This window comes from Vitis riparia, chromosome 5, assembly GCF_004353265.1.
Source record: "Vitis riparia cultivar Riparia Gloire de Montpellier isolate 1030 chromosome 5, EGFV_Vit.rip_1.0, whole genome shotgun sequence".
Lineage (NCBI taxonomy): Eukaryota > Viridiplantae > Streptophyta > Magnoliopsida > Vitales > Vitaceae > Vitis > Vitis riparia.
The window spans coordinates 8,963,320-8,985,288 of record NC_048435.1 but is presented as its reverse complement, the minus strand read 5'-3'; the positions used below and the strand labels follow the sequence as shown (position 1 = coordinate 8,985,288).

The following is a 21,969-nucleotide window of genomic DNA, read 5'->3' as shown; positions in this document are numbered from 1 at the left end:
ACTCCTCAGGGTCACAACAGCTTTGACCTCTGGGTGATCATTTCTTTCAGCTTTGCCTTCATTGATTTCATAGACCCCCCTTGGAGTTTGATGAGGTTGAGTAGGAAATCTCCCTTCTTCTTGTGTACCCTAGATGTTCAACTTGTTGAGCAAGGCCTGAATGTTTGTAATTGCTTAGAAAGTATGAGCATTAATCTTCCTTTGCTTCTCGTTCGATCTTCTTTGTTCTTTATTGCTCATATTCTATTTTTGAATAAAGCTTTGAAATAGATTCTCTAGGTATGAGGGTGAGCTAGATGGTTGATCTTGGACTGGTAGGGCTAAAGCTACATCTAATAAGAACTTGATGCTCCTGGCTGTCCATGTTGGGCATTTTTCATCACCTGGTGGCCTCCAAACTAATTCTGACTCCTTATTGAAAATTGCCTTGATTGTTGAATTAGATGTACGGGTGATTCTAATTGTCAAATCCAGTGGTATGGGCAAGCTCCAATGGTCTCCTGGAATCTCTCCCAACACGCAAAAATCTTTTCTCCATCTCTAGCCATGAAGTTTGATATCTTTTTCTTCCAGGTACTAGTTCTATGAGTTGAAAAGAACTTGTGCAAAAAGGTAGTTTGAAAATCATTCCGGTTTCTTATTCTCCTTGGCCTTAAGACGTTCAACCACGTCTTTCCCTTGTCTTTCAGAGTGAGTAGAAATAACTTCATCCTTAATAGGTCCACCAGAACATTAGCATCTTTGAAAGTGAAACATATTTCTTCCTAGTCTTTGATATGTGCATATGGATTTTTACTCTCTGCCTCTGAACGCTGATAGCAACTAAACTATCTACAGTCTGATGAGGACATGTTCAGCTGGGGTCACAAAGAAGAAGGGTTAGAGTGACCCATGGTGAATTGGGATGCTTCCTCACTTATCTACGAATCTGAAATGGGGGTGGATTTGAGGCATTGTGACACTCCTGATTCTGGTCTTCTCCCTTCATTGTGTTGGATTGGGCTGCAACCTGATTGGGTCTTCTCTGTAATCTACCAGCAAAATCTCTTTCCCAACCAATCTGCATCCACGATCAGTGGTAGCATGGAAATAAAATAAACTTAGAAGTAAGACTTATGAAATGACCTAACTAAACTACTAACTGAAAAAATGAAACAAAAAGGAATTAAAACTAGAGTTTCAACTAATGTTAATCCTTAAGGAACCTGCAAGCCACTTTTTGGTTTGACTTCGCTTTAGGTACTTTTCTATCCAAGACTTGGTTTTTACAAGCCACAAGGTGATAAACTATACAAAGTAGGTTGTTCTCCCAAGTTTAGATTTTGTGGAATAAGATCCCGTTTTACCTAAGGATGACTGCATTCCATTGCATTCATATCTCAATTTATTAAGTGCAATACTCATATAAGATTTTATTCGAGGATTTTGCATATCATTGATCAAATCAATCATCAATAAATCAAACCAATAGGGTAAACGTTCAATCAATCAATAAGCATCAATGATATCATGTCCTGATAGACTTCTAGAGAGTCTATTTGAATCTAGAAATAAAAATTAACAATTTTACCTGCATGGATGCATTCCTTCTTGAAATCTTCCCTTGGGTAGCACTCTGGATACAAATGACCTTATCCACTCATGATTGATTCACAAAGGAAAATAAAGAAACACAGAGTGGATCTCTATTAAGCCGAAAACTAAATCACTAATGAATGTACGTACATGTATGTCTATCTAAAATAATAAGTATTTATGTAAGTTTCTAGCCCTAACCCTAAATGAATGATTGCTAAAATAACCTACAAACTGGTCAAAGATCCTTGACAAGCATACTCAGAGTGAACGACTGGAATTAGCTTTGACATTGGTTTGAAACGACATGAATTACACTTATTACCGCTTATTCCAATATCAGGGATAACCTCCAAGCAGTGTAAAAAATAATGGTAGAATGGGCCTTCAAAACCGATAGAGCACAAGAAGCTACCACCAAAACGGACTGTGCATGACACTACTATCAAAATTAGTGTCCTTTATTTTGATACAAAACCGACATCGATTACCTTCCTTCACTTTGTTCAAAGCTTTATCTATTCAAAATGATGACAACCCCAGAGGCTATCCGTTTAGTGTTAGTTCTCACCTTCATTATCAGAATTGATGTTGAAATTGCATTCTAATTTCTTGATCTTTGGCTTCCACCATAGAATTCCACCTCAAGCATGTCCCAGTCCACTTGGGATTCCTATCCAATATAATGCAAAGTCTGATTCAAAAATCAACTCAAAATGGATTTTTCACCTTGATATTTGAATGCTGTTATGTTATTGAATTGTTATTGGTTGTTCTGAGAGATAGCTTCTAGCTACGACCAATTTTACTCTACCGTCAAATGCAAACCAACATTGGATTACGGTATCAGATTGATCAGATAGAAAAGGGCCAAGAGTGAATATCCCCATGGTATGTTATCAAATACTGAACATTGGCTTCTTTGGTATTGATTCATTCTAACATCAAGTGTCGGTTGCCAAAAAAGTACTGTTCAGTGAACTAAACTGTTGTTCGAAATTCTCCTCTTAACAAAATTGTTGTCTGATTCGTTCCATCTTTTGAAAATGGCATCAAATTGAGTTTGGAAAACTATCGGTGATTCTTCAAGATTTGATACCATAATTTCCTATCGCATTTGGTATCGAAATGGAATTCCAAAACTAGCAACAACCTTCCTTCATCTTTTTCTTATCCTCTTGATATCCAATCTCCACTTCATGTCTTCCTTTACTTCTCGAACTTACTTCAATCAACCTCAGTTTCTTATATTTCCTTGAGACTTGCTTATGTTTTTATCTTCTTTTTGTTGCATTCTTAACTAATAAAATCATTAGTTCTGAAATGCAAGCTTAGCATATTTAAGTTTAAAAATATTGATTAACACTTAAAAGGTTTATAAAATCCTTATTTTAAGCATGAAAAAACCTTATTTCTTAGTGTTAACCAGTGTGCATAAGACAATGAGGTTGTGCGTATGCAAAGCAAGGTGTGCATATGAAGATTCATGTGTAGAGCTGAGTCTTGATGTGTTGAGTTAAGGTGTGCTTAAGTTGGAAGGGGGTGGTGATGAGACCCTAAACGTAGCATGGAAAGGGTTGACTACTCTCCACTCACAGCACCTATTCTGTTTCACTTACTAGACTCTTTTCAGAATGCACACCTCGATCTTTCTTTTGTTTAGATAAGATTTGGGGAACACCTTTCTGACACCATTGGAAAAAAGTAACTCTCCCTGTGGGATCATCCCTAATGCAGTGTCCTCTCAAGAAGACACATCAACCGTAGCACTTGAAGTAGTTGAGAATTAAGATAAAACAAACTATGAATTGATTTTATGAAACAAATACCTTGTGGCATCTTGTCATTCTTGGAGGAAGAACCTTTTTATTTATATTAATCATTTTTGGATAAGAAAAAAAAATATTTACGAAAGAGGAAGGAACATTAGACTTTGGATTTTGGCCAAATGAGAGTGGGGTTGTGAGATTCAATTGAGAAAGAAGGGGAAGTAGCAAAAGATGGGGAGTTAGGTAAAGAAAGGGAAAGAAGTATTAGTTTTTCTAATGAATAGGGTCATTTTTGTGAATTAATATTCATTTTGCTCCTTTTAATTGCCTTTATTTAAAATAGGATATTGATTATTATAAAAATAAAAATTTTGGGTATTATTGGTGATATTTTCAAAAATAATTTTGGATGGTAATTCTTAAAATATTTTCAATTGTTTTAAGAAATAAATTTTTTATTTAGAAATTCAAATATAAAAAAAAAAAAGTATCTTAATTTATTTTTTATAAAAGTATTAAAATTATTCTACAAAGTATTCTTTAAATTTTCAATTATTACTTAAAGTATTCTAATATAATAATTAAATTTATTTTTAAAAATGATTTAATTTTAAAATAAATTCTTGAAAATCTATAATTTGTTTAAAAGCGTATTTTAAGTTAGAAATTTTTTTTTAAAAAAAAAAAGGAAAAAAAGGCAAATAAGTTGTGAAAAAGGTCTTAACAGGCCTCATACCGTTGTCATCCATCTTTATTGCATGCGGCAAACGCACCAAAATCTTGCCTTGGTAAACTTGGCCCACTACCGCTATAGTCAACTGTCAATTGGCTTTTGTCTGTCTCTTGTGAGAGCCGTAGCCGCCGCAACTTCAGAGTCCGAATCAAACACTCCTCTCTAGTTCCAGCTTTCCCAGGGGCTGCGAAAGACCCAGTTCCAAACCCCAGACGTTGCCGGAATTAGGAGCAGGGTTCCTTCTCTTTCATGGCTTCCTCTGCTATTGCCTCCAACTCTCCTGCTTTCATCAAGGTTAATGGTTAATGACCTCCTAAGTTTCTTCTCTTTCCCAAATTTTCTTGCTAAAATCTCACTGACCCACGTTGTTTTTTATTTTTTATTTTTTCCTCAGAAAGATGTGGATCTCTCTGCATTTTCATCATCGGCATCATCATTTTCCATTCAGAAAACCAATAAAAGAAATTCCCGGAAAATTGTTTCAGTCATGGCACCCCAACAATCGCCACGTTCTCCTTCCACCTCTGGTTCAGTTCGTTTTCTTTCTTTCTTCATTTCTGCTTCTTCTTCATTATATATTTATAATTTGCATTCGATTGTTCTTTTCTGTGGTGGGTATTAGTATTTGATGGTTTATATTAGTGGGATTTTGGATTGTTTTCAGGTAAAGACTGCAATGACCATGACCGAGAAGATCTTGGCCAGGGCTTCTGAAAAACCCCAGCTGAGCCCAGGTGAGAATGTATGGGTAAATGTTGATCTCTTGATGACCCATGATGTCTGTGGCCCAGGTTCTTTTGGAATCTTCAAGAAAGAGTTTGGTGAGAATGCAAAGGTATATATGTGTTAACATGCAATGAGTTGTTGATTCTTACTTGTCATCCAAATAGGAAGATTCTAATTTTGTTGAGGCATCATTTAGTTCCTTAGCGTTTTTTAGGCCCAATAAAATATTACATCTGTCCTTTCTCTTGTACAAAGCATTGGATGATCTAGGTTGTAATGAATATCTTGTGATCAACAAAAAGATATAGAAATAAAGTCATGATCACGCATAGTTTTAAAAAGCGCAAGGCGCACCTAAGGCGTGAAAAATCTCTTTTATAGCTTAGGCTCAAGGTGCAACATAAGGGACGTGCCTAAGTGAAGTGAAATGCAACCTAGGATGCATATCAATTTTATAAAATATTATTCAAAATATAATTCAATCAATAAAAAAATTAAAATTCCAAACATTTGGCAAGCAAGGTGCTACAACTAGGGAGTGATTGTGCCTTGAGCCTAGGCGCATTTTTTTAAACTATGCAATCATGGCTGTTTGTGAGAAAGGATAGGCTCATCTAAATATTGCCATCTCATATGATAAAACATGCTGGACTATCTGATTTTCTACTTTAATGCTAAGGCTGCAAACACATGCTGCTATGTTTATGCATATTCTACTTTAATTTTTAGGCTACAGTGTTTCATTGCTCCATTTCAATTTTAAATCTTTGCATAGTTCTACAATCAATGTACTTTGCATGACTATCTGTGTTTAAGCCTGCAATTTATATTAATCCATCCTCATTTTGAAACTAAAGGTTTGGGACCGTGAAAAGATTGTTATTATACCTGAACACTACATCTTCACAAAGGATGAACGGGCAAATCGTAATGTTGATATCCTGAGGGAATTTTGCACAGAGCAAAATATCAAGTACTTCTATGACATAAAAGATCTTGGTAATTTCAGGGTATGCCTCTCTGGTCTTTCATGTTTTAGTTTCCAACCACTGAACTATATTGCTGAAGGTGTATCATCTATTCTTGTTTATTGCACTGAATGTAAACTTTACGTATGAGAATGCAGGCCAATCCGGATTACAAAGGTGTATGCCATGTTGCCCTTGCCCAAGAAGGTCATTGCAGGCCTGGAGAGGTACATTTCTCTTGCCAAGCCCTTTTTCAAAATCTATTTAAACTTTTTATATCTTTATATGCACAACACTTGTTGAACCCTATATACATTCTCACAGGTCCTCTTAGGTACTGACTCCCACACATGTACTGCTGGGGCATTTGGCCAGTTCGCTACTGGAATAGGTAACACTGATGCTGCTTTCGTATTAGGCACTGGAAAGATCCTGCTGAAGGTTTGCAAATTGTTTTTTATATCTCCCTACTCTTTTGATCACTTCCCCCCCTCAAATTTTCAGTTTGTGTGTGGATCCTGTAACTGATAGACATCTTGTTTTTCTTATTACAATCAAACTTTGGTGAACAATGCATCATATACAGACTTAAACATGGGTGGCTTCCTATGTTAGATTTTATAGACTGGTTCGGATCTTCTTGAAGAGGCAGTTATTTTTTGTTGCTCTTTATTTTTTGTTGTGCTTTCCTGGCTTCCTTTGTATATGACCTGTGTACTTTGGTGCGTTTTCAGTTAGTGCTTTTAATACATTTGTTTTGTTTGCCTATCAAAATTTACAAACTTAAACACCTAGAATTTCAGGAAGCTGAAGAACAAGAGCTCCCATCATCTGTTTTTTAATCTGTTCAAAGGCCTTGATTGTTGCCTTTCTCCATGTGAGAGCTTACCCTTCTTGCAACCACAACAGGTGCCATAATTGTGCTAAAAGCCTAAAACCATGAACAAAAGGTTTGTTAGAATAAGCTATCCCATGAAATTTTCTATCTTCTTGCAACATGTTTGGGAGGAACCACTCTATATAGCCTGGACCTTCTCCATATCTGTTTCAACACCATGACAAGGAACCCCAAAAGCCAAAGCCAAAAAACAGAACACTAGGACACATGAAAGGGCACCCCATTAAGTTAATTTAGAGCTTTTTTTCTTGTCTAAGCACCCTCATTTTTTGTTGTAGATGAAAAGCATTCTTGATGTTGGCCTTGCTATATATAAGTATGTTATTAGAGTATGCAATAAGAAACCAGTAATAAAAGGATGGCATACCTTCATTGTGTGCATGAAAGTGTTTGATGCTTTTGTCAAGGCCAAAAAGCACTACTAACCACTCAGAGTTTGTCCTTCATCTTCAAAGTGGTCTTCCATTGACTTTCAAGTCTGATTGGAATCTTGTGATACCCACTAGAAGGGTCAATCTTTACAAAAATGGTAGTTCTAGTTATTGTTGCATGACTGTACATACGCATCCTCCATGACCTATTTTTCTTTGCAGTCAATAAAGCAAGCACTATTCAAGGACTAAGGTCCTCCTGAATAAAGCCTTTCTTCAACAATTCGTTATCTTTTAATAGGATTAGTGTGATAAGTGGGTAAATTAGGCAAAGAAGACCCTGGAGCCAGATCAATAGCACATTGTCCTTTTGCATAAGTGATAACTCAATTCGGTAGCTCATAGAGGAATCAAGTCACTAAGATCAGACATCTGCTTCAGCATTTTTTCAGCTTTGGGTTGCTTCTTGCTGAGAGTATGTAGGAGTTTTGCGGTTCCACCTTCTGTCCACCTTCATTGGTTTGGGAGTGATCTTGTTCTTGAACAAGAAATAGCATCTGTTGTTGCAATGGTAGATATCCATATTTCATCATCACTATCTCCCAAATTTGATGCTAACCAGTTGTGCTGCAGCAAGTTTGATGCTGTTGGGGGGGTTGACTGCTGGATTCCAGGCTTTGCTCATGTGGGCTTGAGGGGTCTGCTTTAATGGCTCAGACTTTAGGATTTTCAGGCTTAATTGTCATCTTTTCTTTCTTCTATTTTTTTGGTTAGATTTCTGTTTGATAGCCTAGGGCTGTTTTTGCAGACATTCTTTTCCCTCTATACCTTTTTGGTTTGTGAAAAATGAACATAATATTTTTTTTCATTGGTGTAAATGTGAATGTATCATATATCTGAGAACTCTGAAATTTTTGACGAATTGTGCTTTTTGTTTTATATAACCATGTTGCATGCTGATTTTGAATGAGTTGACTATGTTTTCCTCCTGTTGACTTATATATATATATATATATATATAATTGTGGTAGTTAAATCCTTCCATATGTATCTGCATCATTGAATCATAATTCCCTTACACCTTTAACTGCAGGTGCCTCCAACTTTGAGATTTGTAATGGATGGAGAAATGCCCAATTATTTGCTCGCAAAAGATTTGATTTTGCAAGTAAGTCTTACTAGCACTAGTGGCGTTTCTTTCATTTTTAAAGGGCATAATCTTTCCACCCATGGAATATGTTGTGTTTTTAATATGAGCCCATATTGGTTATTTACTTCGCTGATGTTTTAATGGATTGGTATGGCCTTCCTTTTTTTATGGTCTTGCTTCACAAAATGGCCTTTCACTTTGCAGATTATTGGTGAAATATCTGTTTCTGGCGCGACATATAAATCTATGGAATTTGTTGGCACTACTGTTGAAAGTTTAACTGTAGGTGCACTTTTATAGATCTTCCACTGCAAGTATCTAAATCACTGTTCATTTCTGTGTAGAATTTGTTTAATCAGCCTGTTCTGGATCACAGTTTTGATTGTTTCATTGTTCTAAACTGAAAAGATGGAAGAAAGAATGACATTATGCAACATGGTTATTGAAGCTGGGGGAAAGAATGGTGTTGTCCCTGCTGATAGTACTACACATAAGTACCTTGAGGTTAGAAGAAATCATTCATCTCTCTCTCTCTCTCATGCTTGCTATTGCCAAAAGGGTGATTTTTTTTCTCTTTATGCTTATTGTGCAACTCTTTTTTCTGGCTAAGTCATTGTTTCTTTTCACAGGATAAGACAAGTTTGCCATATGAACCAGTTTATAGTGATGAGCAAGCAAGGTAATTAAAGGTTGACAAAAGAAAAGTTAAAGAGTTCAGGAGAAAGTAACTATGTTTCAAATGGCATATATGAACAATATGCGGAATTCAATTAGTTGGAGTTGTTTCCATCACATTTGGCTATTTGAAATGGAGTCATAACAAATATGATAGTAAAACATTTTCTAGAAATAGTCTTCTTGTGAAAATTTTAAATGATTAAAAATGAACTCATTTTAGAATGTTGTAGGAAACATAATGCAAAGATTTCTTTTTTATAATACTTGTTGAACATGTTTCTCTCTCACACCTTAAGCTTCATCTTTTTTTAAAAAATGCTCATTTGCGGGTGAATTTAACGTTTTTCATAGCCTTTTTTTTTTTTTTTCCAAATTCATTAAACATCTTTGTTTGAAACATACCCATAGTCTATTTGTCAAAAATAAGCTTAGTACCTGGATAGTGATGTTTAAGATTAATTTTAAGTTGCGTTCTCCGGGCTAACAAATGATTGAAACCTGATAATTTGTAATTGTAAGTCATCTTTAGCAGAGTTGTATAGTTACAGAGTTAAAGCTTTCTCATTTAGAAACTTGTAGCAGTTGTTAAATGCATGAATTTAGGTGAGTGGTCTTTTTAATCTAGAGTAGTGTATAAAATTGTACTCTTGTTAAGAAATTCTATTTTTATGTTCATCCTCTGTTATTTTCTCCTTCATATTTCTTTTGTTCTGATGGTTTCTTTTGCTTGCTTTTAGATTTCTTTCTGAGTACAGATTTGATATCTCAAAACTGGAACCTCTGGTGGCAAAGGTGAGTGATTTTATATAGCCTTAAGTGAAATCATCTTAAGTTTTTAAACTGTAGACCAAATAGGTATTTCATTTTAAAATCCATTTCAAGTGTTGATAAGTGGCAAATTCACACTTTATATTGAATAATATCTGCCATATGCTTCTGCAGCCTCATTCACCTGATAAACGTGCTTTGGCAAGAGAATGCAAAGACGTGAAAATTAACAGGGTATATATTGGATCTTGTACTGGTGGAAAAAGTGAGGATTTTCTAGCTGCAGCCAAAGTTTTTCATGCTTCAGTAAGTTTTTCTAGCTTACTTTGCTTCTTCGAGGACAACTTGTTACTTCGTTCTTAATTTGCTTTCATTGTTTCTTGTTGTGGTATATCTAATTTCACATCTTACATAATTGCATTTTACACGATTATTATTTTAACCATCTTCCTTAGAATAGTTTTTCTTTTGTTTTTATAAACCACCTTATGGTGGAAAGTCATCAGTTCTCATGGGTGTGATCCCCTGTGCTTTGATTTTGTTATACTTTGCAGTGTGGAGTACTTTCTGGATGAAAATTGGTTATGGGAAATTTTTCTTTGATTTTTTATTAAGTTAAGCATGGAACTTAAGTGCCATGAATATATGTTAGCATGTGCATTCTTTTCTTTTGTTTTTTTTTTTTCTTTTTTTGAGCTTAAAAATTTAATCGCACCGTTTACAGGGAAAGAAGGTCAAAGTTCCCACATTTCTTGTCCCTGCAACCCAAAAGGTTTGTACTGTATTTTTGCTTGATGGATTTGTATGGAAGATTCCAAATAGGGATTTGTCATAGGAAAGAGTTTAATCCTACGCAATATAGTAATTGATATGATAAAATTATCAGGTTTGGATGGACGTATATAGTCTCCCGGTACCAGGATGTGGTGGCAAGACTTGCTCTCAGATATTTGAGGAAGCTGGTTGTGATACACCTGCAAGTCCTACCTGTGGTGCTTGTATGGGTGGTCCTAGAGACACATATGCACGCATGAATGAACCTCAGGCAAGATATTATTTTCCTCAATTGGTACAACTTTAAAAAGCATTTCATCAACTATTCCACCTATACTTCTGCTTTTATTCCTCAGATGAAACACCTAACTTATGGAAATGATCTTAAAATGAAAAGGTCATATTGTTATAAAATAGATTAGACCACTTGGGTCCTAATGGTTGACACTTGCTGATTGCTGTTTTGCTTGCTGACCAATACTAGTTACATTATTGATGACAAAGAACAAATCTAACATGCTTTGTAGTGGTGAAAGTGGCCTTTTTATTATCTCTCAGTGAATTAAGTTGACAAACCACCTTAGTTGTTTTTAATAGGCCCCATGTTTCTTCTTTACATGTGATCACATGTTGCAATATTAAAATTGCAAAAATGATCAGGACAAGTTATCATTTTAGCAAGCTCTATTTTGCAGAAAATAATATTTATTTGGCAGTTCTAATCACTGCCAACAAGGATTCCAATATCCCCCCTCACCCATATGGTCTCAAACATCTGCTACCTAAGCCTCTTTTAACACAGCTGAGGCATAGACAGAAGGGAAAGTCATGGCTAAGGGTTCATCCCCAAGTCACTTATCTTTCCAAATCCCCATCCTCTTCCTATCTCCCATCTCAAAGGATACTCTAATGACATGACAACCAGATCCCAACCCTTACTAAAGGTTTTCCAAACCCTAATCCTGTATCCTTCCCTTACTTCATAAGAACACCAACTCCCCTCCTCCTCCCCCCTATACTTCCCTTGAGACCTTTTTCCAAAAAGCCTCACCCTCTGAGTCACATCTCCAACTCCATTAACTTAGCCGAGCCCTTATTAAGAGAAGAAAGATTCCTTATTCTTAGGCCCCTCTTACTTTTCTCCCTACAAACAATAGACCATTTTACCAAATGAATATTTTTTCCTAAAGCTCCTCCTCCTCAAAGGATGTCTCTAAATTTTCTTAATCCGCAATCTAACTTTTCTAGGAATGCTAAACAGGAGCATAAAATATATGAGCAAACTAGACAAAGCATTTTGAATTAGGGTCAGTCTCCTTCCTTTCGAGATATATTGCATTTTTTACAACAAAAGTCTTCTACAAAATCTCTCCTCCACACTGTCCCATCCTGATTCTACTTTGAATGGAGCCATTAATGGTAAGCAGTTAGAATCTTTCTTACCTTACATCCCAACCAAGAGCCAAACCCTCAACATTAGCCACCCTCCCTATTGGGGTCAATTAACTTTTCTCCAGATTATTTTTTAGCCTTGAAATGGCTTCAAGCCACATAAACAACCGGCCTAATTGGACCACCTGTCTTTGAGTGGCCTTGCAAAAGACTAATGTGGTCATTGGCAAACAACAGGACACCTCCACGGTTTCACCTCCCCTACCCCTTACCCTAAAACCTGATATGAAATAACCCCCCACCCCCCTCTGGCTGTCTCCAACAAATAATTGTTTGTGCCTCCATCACCAAAACAAAAAGATATGGGGAGGGAGAATTCCTTGCCTCGATCCTCTGAAGCTTTGAATAAAACATGGAGTTCCATTAAAAAGAACAGAAAACTTTTCTATCAAGATGCACCATTTAATCCACTCAAATCAATTTCTAACCAAACCCCATTTTTCTAAAAATAGCTATCCAATGGCTCTCGTATCAAAGGATCATGTTGGATTACTGATTTCAGTAATTTCCAGATTGTAACATTTCTGAGGTGTTGATTATTGCAGGTATGTGTGTCTACAACAAATAGGAACTTCCCTGGGCGAATGGGGCACAAAGAAAGCCAGATATATCTAGCTTCTCCTTACACAGCAGCAGCATCTGCTTTGAGGGGTTATGTCACTGACCCAAGAGAGTTCTTGCAGTAGGCCAAAATCAGTGTAAAATAGTCTCTACCCTCTGCCTTTCCAGCTTAAACTAATGGTTGAAGTAGTGTGGTAATATCTTATGGTGAATGTATTTTATAATATTTTAATAAGTCGTCTGAGAGATGGTATGTAGCCCTATTAAGTAGTAGTAAGCAATGGCAAGCGAAGAACATGTTTGTTAAGGAGTGATGTGACGAATTTGTTGTATCTTGAATCGGTAGAGAGATAATAAACCATGTGGAATATGAGCTTGGGATGCCATGTATATTTGGTTCCCATCCTAACCCTCAAATTGTTGCTTGCTTTCTTAATTTGAACCTGATTCTAGGAGTCTTAAAACGCCATTCCACAACTCTCATGTGGATTGATTTATGTTTTTGCATGTTGCCATTCTCATGGCTTCGTGTACTGAAATTCCTTTCAACTTGATTTCAAGTCCCTGCTAGCTCTAAAGAGATGGTTTTTGGTTAGAATTATGAGGTGGACTTTCACTCTTATGTCTCATGCTTGGTATTCCCGCTGAGATACCATGTATGGTTGACTGGATAATGTAGAATTGGATACCCTAAGTATCATTTTCAATAGGATATGCTTTGTTATCCTCATACTATATATTAATAGCTTTGGCCTTGTGGAAAATTTATTAAGTGGATATTAATCAATTGATAAATTAATAAATTATTAATTTATTAAAGTATTTCTTATTTTAAAAAAGAAAATATTATATCTAATATCTTTTTATGAGTCTACATATTTTTTTCAAGTGTTTTATTTTTCTAAACTCTACATTACATTGTTCAATATATTATTCTATTTTATGAACATTTAACCAAACAAATTGATCATATAGATTTAATCACAACTTTGGACACATGAGAATAATGAGATAGATCTTGTGGATTTAGTTGCATATTAAAAAATTATTAATTTATGTTGTATATTAAAAAATTATTAAGTTATGTAGTAAGTGGGTAATGCATGAACCTATACAAATTTTCTAAATTATTTTATATATTTATTGAATTATTAGTTTAGCATGTTGGTTTCTAATAAAAAATATTATTTAATTAAGGTTATTAATTTATCGAGATTCTATTGGATTTAGTTTGTAGAAGGTATTGGAAAGTGTCAAGACACTCAATTGAACGAGGGGCTTGTGGTATAGCATGTAAATATAAGGAGTAAGAAAACAAGAGATGTTTAGAGAACTCAATAATTATATCTAATTATGTCGTTTGTAATATTCTAAATTGTATAATGAAATAAAAAATTTTCATCTGTGGATGTAGGCATGGTTGACTGAATCACGTTAAAACTTCATGTACCTTTGTGTGGATTATTTTATTTTTATGTTCTTGAACTAATTTTGTTTGCATTAAAACTTTCATTGACACAACAAACCAGTATCAAAGCTTCCTGTGGCACAACAAACTAGAATGAAAGTTATTACATACACAACATACTAGTAGTAGGGCACAAGTTGAAGATTCAAAAGAGGTAAATAGAATAGAGCACACAAGATGATGATAAAAAAAAATTTAGTTGAAAGTGTATCATGGAAATATAGAATATTGACTTGACAGAATTTGATCCAAAGTGGAGATTGTTGTAAAAATAATAGAGCGCATAAGATGATGATAAAATGAATTTTAGTTAAAAGTGTATTATGAAGAGATGGAAGATTGACTTACGGAATTTGATCCAAAGTGGAGATTGTTTTAAAAATAATAGAGCACACAAGATGATGATAAAATGAATTTTAGTTAAAATTGTATTATGAAGAGATGGAAGATTGACTTGACGGAATTTGATTCAAAGTAGAGATTGTTGTAAAAATAATAGAGCACACAAGATGATGATAAAATGAATTTTAGTTAAAAGTGTATTATGAAGAGATGGAAGATTGACTTACGGAATTTGATCCAAAGTGGAAATTGTTTTAAAAATAATAGAGCACACAAGATGATGATAAAATGAATTTTAGTTAAAAGTGTATTATGAAGAGATGGAAGATTGACTTGACGGAATTTGATCCAAAGTAGAGATTGTTATAAAGAGAATAGAGCACATATGATGATCATAAAAGAAATTTTAGTTAGAAGTGTATTATGGAGAGATAGAAGATTGACTTGACGGAATTTGATCCAAAGTGGAGATTATTGGAAAGTGTTTCAAATTCCTAATTAATATAAATTCCTTTTGTATAAAGAATATTGTAAAGACTATACGAAATAGATAGAGATGTGAGGAAGAATGGAAAATATTATAGGGACTCGTGGTTTAGGGTGTATCTAGGCTTTATACCTACTTGACTAATTTTATTCAAAGAACTGAAAATTAAAATTTTAAAAATATTACTTCTTATAGAAGCTTTATTTTGACTTTATAAAAAGTCTTTTTATGTTTGATAAAACTTTTATCATACCAATATTATTATTTGAAAATTATGGCTTTAGCTAAAAATAAGAAGTCACAATTTACAATAAAAAATAGTACATTATATTATTAAAAATGCAAAAGCATTATATATATATAATATGATACATTCAATGTGAATGTCATAAATCTCCATTTAGGATTATTATAGATCATGAGATATGAAAAAGAGTTATGATAAGTTATCGAATCACTTATCATATTATATTTTTTATTAAATATGAGATATAATAAGAGATAGTATATCATATTCTAACTCATTCTCAACAAAATATGGGATTAAATATAATGTCTTATTTATTATTTCATATCTTATCGAGCTATGTATGCATGAGAGCATGTGTACCTCGATTTCACCTACCCTTTTATTTGGGATTGGAAACAATATAAGAATGAACCAAACAAGAGAAAAAGGAAGATTGCATTGTTAATCATTTTAGCATAGCTGTGTCACACTGTGTGATGGGGGACGGAGTCTGCTTACCAACCAGCAAAATAATTGTGCACAAAATCACAGAAACAATGGCGAACTAAACAAAGAGATTACTCCCATGGCCCCTAACATCTGAAACATTTGATCTCGGCAGCATTTTCTTGGTCTAGAATAGGCCCACAACTGGGGCACTTCGCATCATTCATCTCTGCTGCTGCTCCAATTTAGACCGTACCAAAGGAATGGCACAATGGCACAACGCCTAGAGAGTAATGATCCAAGACACTTTTTACTCAATTCATAATGTCTAATCAACCTATAGTGGACATAATGTGACTTTCCTCTTTTTCTTCCCTCAATCCCCACATTCAAGGCGTTGGTTCTGATATGATCTGAGTGGAAGCAATGAAAATGAGATTAACAGTTAACACCATTTCAGCTTTCCAGCTCTTTCTATTCCCGTGCAATTATTAGTGTTGATAACAAGAGTTTAAGGCAAATCTTTTTAATGAAAAAAATGAAGTTTGGGGTGGTGGGTCAACAGACTCAACACACTTCACTTTCATGGCTAAAATGAGAGGAGAGAAAAGAGAAAGGCATACAAAGGAAAAGAAGCCACTTTAAAGTGAAAGTCCTTATGGTCATCTTTTGCTTTCCTTTGCAACAAGGGAAAGGTTTAAACTTTGAGAACAATATTCACAACAGCAGAAACAAAGTGGAGCATACCTTGCCATGAATCTCCTTCTCAGCAACTTCTCTTCATCCATAGTACCATACAGTTGTCTCTCATCAATTAAAAGGAGGTCATTATGCAGATGGGTCACCACCAAAAGTAATCAATTGGCTATAATCCCCACATTCAGAATCAGTATGATTGCATAATCTCTCCACCAACTAGCCTATTCCTTTTTTTTTTTTTTCTGTTTTTCTTTTTCAGCAGCACTAGTTCAAGCCTATACTGCTTTGGGTCTGGGTTTTGAATTTGTTTATTTTTCTTGTATTCATAACCATCCAATTTGAAAACAATATTCCAATCTCTGAATCATCCTCTTTAGAGGTTTGGGACAGTTTGGACTTCATCACATTGCTTCTGAGGTTCCAAAACTTAATGCAGCTTGCAGACAAATTTATACTAAAAAATGTATAGCCATCTCACTGACAGTCATTCTCCATTGATGACACTAATAGTAATGGCTATTAAAGATGACATAAATACGGAAGCTCACATCACTTTATGATACTGTAAACCAAACATCAACCCAAACTATGCAAAGTACTCTAAAAACCAGATTGTGTAAATCTTTGGGCAATCCAGAAGGTGAAGTTCTCTCCATTGTAGTAGATGAAGATTCATTTATAAGAGTTCAACTCAAAACCTCAAGAATCAGAGTAGCTTTAAGGTTTTCATACAGTTTTGCTTGCAACACACGAAGCCAGATAAAGGGATGGACTTCTGTTGCATGATCACCTACTTTCACTACTAATATGAGAAGAATCAAAAAGAATTCACTTTAAAGCGAGACCCTTAAAAGATAAAGACAATTCTCTTTTCCATTATTCGATGCCAAAGCTGTAATCGGCCGGCATTCCTTGCAAGAAGTTCCACCAAACCAGAAAAGGAAATGTCACAAAAGCAAATACACAGAAGCATGCTGCAAATAGTTTAGCTTTGATATAATCTCATCCCAGTATTCTATGGCTGATAGTGATGGGCAACTATCTTGACCAGATAAGAAGGGGAAAAAAAAGGGAAATTATCACTAGGAACCTGCTGTGGTGGCAGCAGTGCTTTTCCAGTGTGCAATGGTAGTATTTTAGTATCTAAATATTGTCGATTGCCTCATTTCAAAAGGAAATATGATATTATTAAGAAATATTATACTAAAGAAGCATACCATCCATTAGAATGTTGATCACGGTTAATGGGTTGCCTTCATTTCTTGAGTTGAAATAGTGGAATAAAAAATGAGGATGAAAAATCAATTTCATTTCTATAATTTTGATAATTTTGATTTCTTTTTTTCTACTTGGTTCTTATTCTAATTCACCTTCATTCCATTCTTATTTCCATTCATATTCCCACATGCCAAACATTCTATTTTCATTCCTGTTCCCAAGTGGGAAGGATTTTGCCATTAGATAATGGTTAGTGGCTGTTCCAATGTGGTTGTTTAGTAAGGAACTATGCATTGAATTTTTCTGCATGGGCTGATCGAGACATAAAAGATACATAGGATTGATCATATAATGCAAGCTCAAAAACAAATGAACAGCTCGGAAATCCTCTAAAGAAAGGTATAAAACATAGAAAACACACGCTCAACCAACAGAAAGGAAAGATTTGAACATCAATCACACAAGCTTATCTTCTATCACCGAGAGAAAAAAACTTGAGTCCACTCGATTGCAGCAAAATCTGGCACCCTAGATATCAAGCACTCCCATATTTACAGTATGAGAAAGCAGCATTCAGCCAAGTATGCAGGTGTGTATGTCACTATATAAGAGATGATGAACACTAAAATTGAATTTGGCCTACAAGGAAGAGAAAAAAAAGAGCAGGAACCAGAGAATGGTTGACAATAACAAAAAAAGAAAAAGAAAAAAAAGACAAACAAAAGACCAAGCTTAGCAAAATGCTGTGACTTTTCAGCTTCTCTACTTTTCTTTCATTTTCCTTTTTCAAACTGTGGGTTTTCTTCACCACTCGAGCTAAAATAAATTGGTCAACAATGTGTCAAATGGGTTTGCTTCTCTGTCTCTCACTCCTTTCTTGGAATCTTGGCGCTGCAAATCAGTTATTTGACTAATTAGGAGGTGGAAGGGAGCAATGGAATGGATAATCTCAAGACCATAGACCATAAAATTGATTGCAAAATCACATACCAAGCCCATTAGCCTCAGAGGTCCTCATAATTCGAAGCCTTTTCACAGTGCTGAGGAACATCCTGAAATCAGTAACAGGAGCAAACATACTGTTAGCTTTCACAAAATTTATTTATTTAACTGAAGAACATCACTGGAGATTCTAAGCTTTTTTCGTTAATTTGAGAGAAGAAAGGGCGGTTGATTTATCTTCTGGTGTTTAAACTGTGGTCCTTTAGAATTAAGTGGACCATCAATTCACATGGACCACCAACCAATATGCAAGCATCAAAGCTGCAAATAGAGGTTTATACTCCAAGGTTCAGTTTCTTCTTTCTCTATTAGTAACTGAAACAACCATAAACTTGCTAGCATGCTTATAATGTCTATTGTGGTTGATCCACAAGCAGAACATCACAAAGCGGCTGAGCCAAACTACCACATAGGGCATTTCCTGTTAGGCCGCAGCCGCTCATGACTAGTTGTGTATAAACTGCCAAGGTAATGGTAGTAGCATACCCCCAAGGAACATCTCCCACAAGCATCCAGTCTCCCTCCTTATCTTCATAAGTGAGCACAAACTCAGACGATCCATCCAAAAGCTTGGAGAGGTTTGTTGATTGTCCCTTCTCTACATCAGACCCTAATCAAGAAGAAACATTCACATTGTTTTCTCATTTCCAATAAATTAAGTAATCAACAAAGAAGTCTTTTTATTTCTATCCACTTCCAACATTTTCAAGACAAAGAATTTGAGAGAAGAACTTACGAATGGGAGGCATGGTTGTGTTGTGCCTAAAGAACATGTCCTCCAATGTTTGAGCCAGTGTCTCGTAGCAGGCATGAGCATCCAAATCCACCTTCCTCCCAATAGGCAATCCGTCCATATTCACCTTAACAAACCCAAGATGCCCTTTTTCTTTCACAGTAGAATTGTTCTTGTTGCTACCAGTGTAAGGTTTCTTCTTCAAAGTATCCTTAAATTTATCATTCTCGCTGTCAGCCTTGTCATCTTCAGCAGCTAGGGCTTTTGCTTGGTTAACCAAGCTGTTCATTCTATAAGCTCTGATTGGAGGCCATCCCACAACCTGACTGCTCCCACAAAACAAATTACACTAGTGAATAATAACTCAGTTTGAGGGGTTAAACTGAAGAACAGTGACCAGGGTAAGCCATATCTCAATTCTCAAAGCATTTCAATAATTACTGGGACAACCAATAAAATCGAAACAACCCACAGAAAATTAAAGAAATCTTAAAAAACCCATTAACAATTAATGGAGTAATAAGCGAAAATTTTCTTGCTCTTTATACAGATTAAAAAGAAAAAACTCTGGATGGCCAAATAAAGATACTGATACCAATAAAAACACAGCTTCATCACTTGATCAAGATCAGGAAAACCTATTAACACAGAGAGAAAAAAGAAATAAAGGCAGAGACAGGGCTGAATCAGAAAGACCAGGGAAAGGAAATACAAACACCAAACTAACAGTTTAAGAAAATCATCAAACAAGTAGGCAAGAAGAAAAAATAGTCACCATTTGGTAGCAGATAAAAGGTAGGAAAATAATAGAGGGATAAAATTTTGAAGTTTAGATTTTTTTTATTATTATTATTTGCAACCTTGGAATACAAGCTCTTATGCAACAACCTCAGCACACTTCAGAGCCAAGTTTCCAAATTCTTGCAGAAGCAAGGACGATAAAATATTGAGTGTCGTGAGGGAGAAATGAGAAATCTAACCTGGCAGCAGTAGCAGATCCAACCTCTTGAGAAACAGCAGAGTCGGCAGCTCTCTTAGTCCCAGAAACAGGACCAGCGGAAGAATTAGAGAAGCGAGGAGCAGTGGAAGAAGCATTGGAAAGCACAGAAGGGAAGTCCTTGGCCGTCAGGATTCTGCCATACTCACCCCATGCAGAAGAGGGCTGCTTGGGCTTCACCAACCCACCACCACCACCACCACCACCAGTCCCAAGGCTGAGACCCAGACCCAGTTCCAGCTCAGCCTCCCCCGGATAAGAAGAGGCCTCCGTTGACATCTGCTCCACCACCTCCACCTTTGACACCGTAGTTACAGATTCGTTAGTAGAGGAACCACCACCACAAGCACCACCACTACCACCACCTAATGAACTCAGACCACTATCCATCACAAGGAATAAAAGAGAGATAGGGATGTGATTAAGTGAGGAAAGAAGAAGATCCAAAGTGTTCTTTTGAGAGAGAGAGAGAGAGAGAGAGAGAGAGAGAGATGAAATGGAATGAATGAATAAAATGGTGGTGGAAGGTGTTAAGCGGGTGGCAGACAGTATAGAGGTTGGAGGAAGGTGGTGGAGGGTGTGATGATGATGGGACCCGCCTGTCTCCTGCCTCTCTCCCTAGTGCCTCCACCACTCTCTCTATTCCCCTTCCGCTTTTCCCCTCCCCTCTCTCCCTCCCTCCCTCCCTCCCTCCCTTTATTTCTTTGGCTTCATTATCTCTTCAGAATCTGCTTTAATTTTCTCCTCTGCCATCTATCAACTACTCTAATTATTTCTTCACCCAAAATATATAAATCCTTAAAATATTCTCCAATTTATTCTTTCTCATCTAACATATTAAATAAGGTTTAATTTTATACTACAGCTAATCAAATTATATGCAAAATCCCATGATTAAGAATCATATATTACTCTAAGAATAAAATAATTAAAAAAAAAAATTAAACCCTTCAAAAGTGAAAAGCTAAAGAAACAAGTCATGATAAGCATACACAAAGTCATCATTTCTATGAATCGTTTGAACCACAGTGGTACCTTTCATCAACTACAATACATTAATTAATTACCCAAGGAAGGAAAGGGTTGGAGATTTTAAGCTTTACACTTGGGGTCAAATTATTCTTACTTATTGCCACCTTATGATCATAGCAAAGGATCTTTTCAATGTTGGCTCAAATCTAAGCATATCTTGTTGAAATTTCATTTACTTATTCCAATCACAAAAGCCAATCCTCCACACTCACCCATGTACATGTCTTTTGAAACCTGCAATAATTCTTCCAAAACACACCCAATATATATACATATATAAATGCTTGGTCTTGAAAAAGAGAGTCACATAACACATGGACTCTTTATTAATTAAATTAATCTTTTTCTTTCTTTATTCTTAATACACATAGCAAACCCTTATAAAGGAGAGCAAAGACACCTCATGAATAAACCTAAACCTAAACCTAAGCCTAGATACATGACACTAGTTAGTTAATTAACTATTAAGGTATATAATGGAAAAAAAAAAGAAAAAAAAAAAGAGAAGAGAGAATATATATATATGAAAGGCTCTGATTAAGTATGTAGAGAGCTTAGGTGGTGTGTTCAACTTTAGCATAAAGCATAGGTTAAAGTCTAAAGTATGAGACTTTTAGGGGCAAAAGCATATTCTACTATAATTTCTTAATGCACTCCCCCTTTCTTTGTTTCCATGGGCTGTCCACTGCTTGCAAGACAAACAGCACAAAACCTTGTTTTAGAAAGTTGGAACCTAAAGAGATGCATTTTATCAGTGGCCGGTGGGGTCTACCTCAAAAGAAAAAGGAGAAAGGAGATCAATACATATATGAGGAAAAGGGGGCATATGTTATTTTTATTATTAATTATCATTATTATTTAGGGTTATTTGGCCACCAACCCATAAACTAAT

At 35.5% G+C, this 21,969-nt stretch overlaps 2 protein-coding genes across 3 annotated transcripts; one reads left to right on the top strand and one right to left on the bottom strand.

Moving 5' to 3' along the window:
- The first annotated feature begins 4,214 nt into the window (after positions 1-4,214).
- On the top strand, positions 4,215-12,840 carry LOC117913937 (3-isopropylmalate dehydratase large subunit, chloroplastic-like). 2 transcript variants are annotated; one of them, XM_034829070.1, is made up of 15 exons: positions 4,215-4,371; positions 4,472-4,604; positions 4,742-4,912; positions 5,661-5,813; positions 5,930-5,998; positions 6,096-6,212; positions 8,134-8,208; positions 8,395-8,472; positions 8,599-8,694; positions 8,820-8,869; positions 9,606-9,660; positions 9,811-9,942; positions 10,361-10,408; positions 10,523-10,681; positions 12,408-12,840. In XM_034829070.1, exons 2-15 carry the CDS (start codon positions 4,476-4,478, stop codon positions 12,546-12,548), a joined length of 1,473 nt encoding a protein of 490 aa, XP_034684961.1. In that variant the 5' UTR covers positions 4,215-4,371; positions 4,472-4,475; the 3' UTR covers positions 12,549-12,840. The 2 variants fall into 2 exon arrangements, with proteins under 2 accessions (XP_034684961.1, XP_034684960.1); XM_034829069.1 differs by having other exon boundaries at positions 4,472-4,609.
- Positions 12,841-17,632: 4,792 nt separating this feature from the next.
- On the bottom strand, positions 17,633-20,649 carry LOC117913897 (auxin-responsive protein IAA13-like). Its single transcript, XM_034829001.1, has 5 exons — positions 20,029-20,649; positions 19,052-19,374; positions 18,802-18,925; positions 18,304-18,365; positions 17,633-18,204 (listed from the first exon to the last, which is right to left on the bottom strand). The coding sequence occupies exons 1-5, from the start codon at positions 20,433-20,435 to the stop codon at positions 18,155-18,157; spliced, it is 966 nt and encodes a 321-aa protein (XP_034684892.1). The 5' UTR covers positions 20,436-20,649; the 3' UTR covers positions 17,633-18,154.
- Positions 20,650-21,969: the final 1,320 nt, after the last annotated feature.

Excerpts from the sequence above, each read along its gene's own strand:
- LOC117913937 (XM_034829069.1), top strand. The coding sequence starts at position 4,327 with ATGGCTTCCTCTGCTATTGCCTCCAACTCTCCTGCTTTCATCAAG. Across the intron at positions 4,913-5,660 it reads AGTTTGGTGAGAATGCAAAG|GTTTGGGACCGTGAAAAGAT; the intron begins GTATATATGTGT and ends TTGAAACTAAAG. Across the intron at positions 5,814-5,929 it reads AAGATCTTGGTAATTTCAGG|GCCAATCCGGATTACAAAGG; the intron begins GTATGCCTCTCT and ends ATGAGAATGCAG.
- LOC117913897 (XM_034829001.1), bottom strand. The coding sequence starts at position 20,435 with ATGGATAGTGGTCTGAGTTCATTAGGTGGTGGTAGTGGTGGTGCTTGT. Across the intron at positions 18,926-19,051 it reads CACAACCATGCCTCCCATTC|GGTCTGATGTAGAGAAGGGA; the intron begins GTAAGTTCTTCT and ends CTTCTTGATTAG. Across the intron at positions 18,205-18,303 it reads CTCTGAGGCTAATGGGCTTG|CGCCAAGATTCCAAGAAAGG; the intron begins GTATGTGATTTT and ends ACTGATTTGCAG.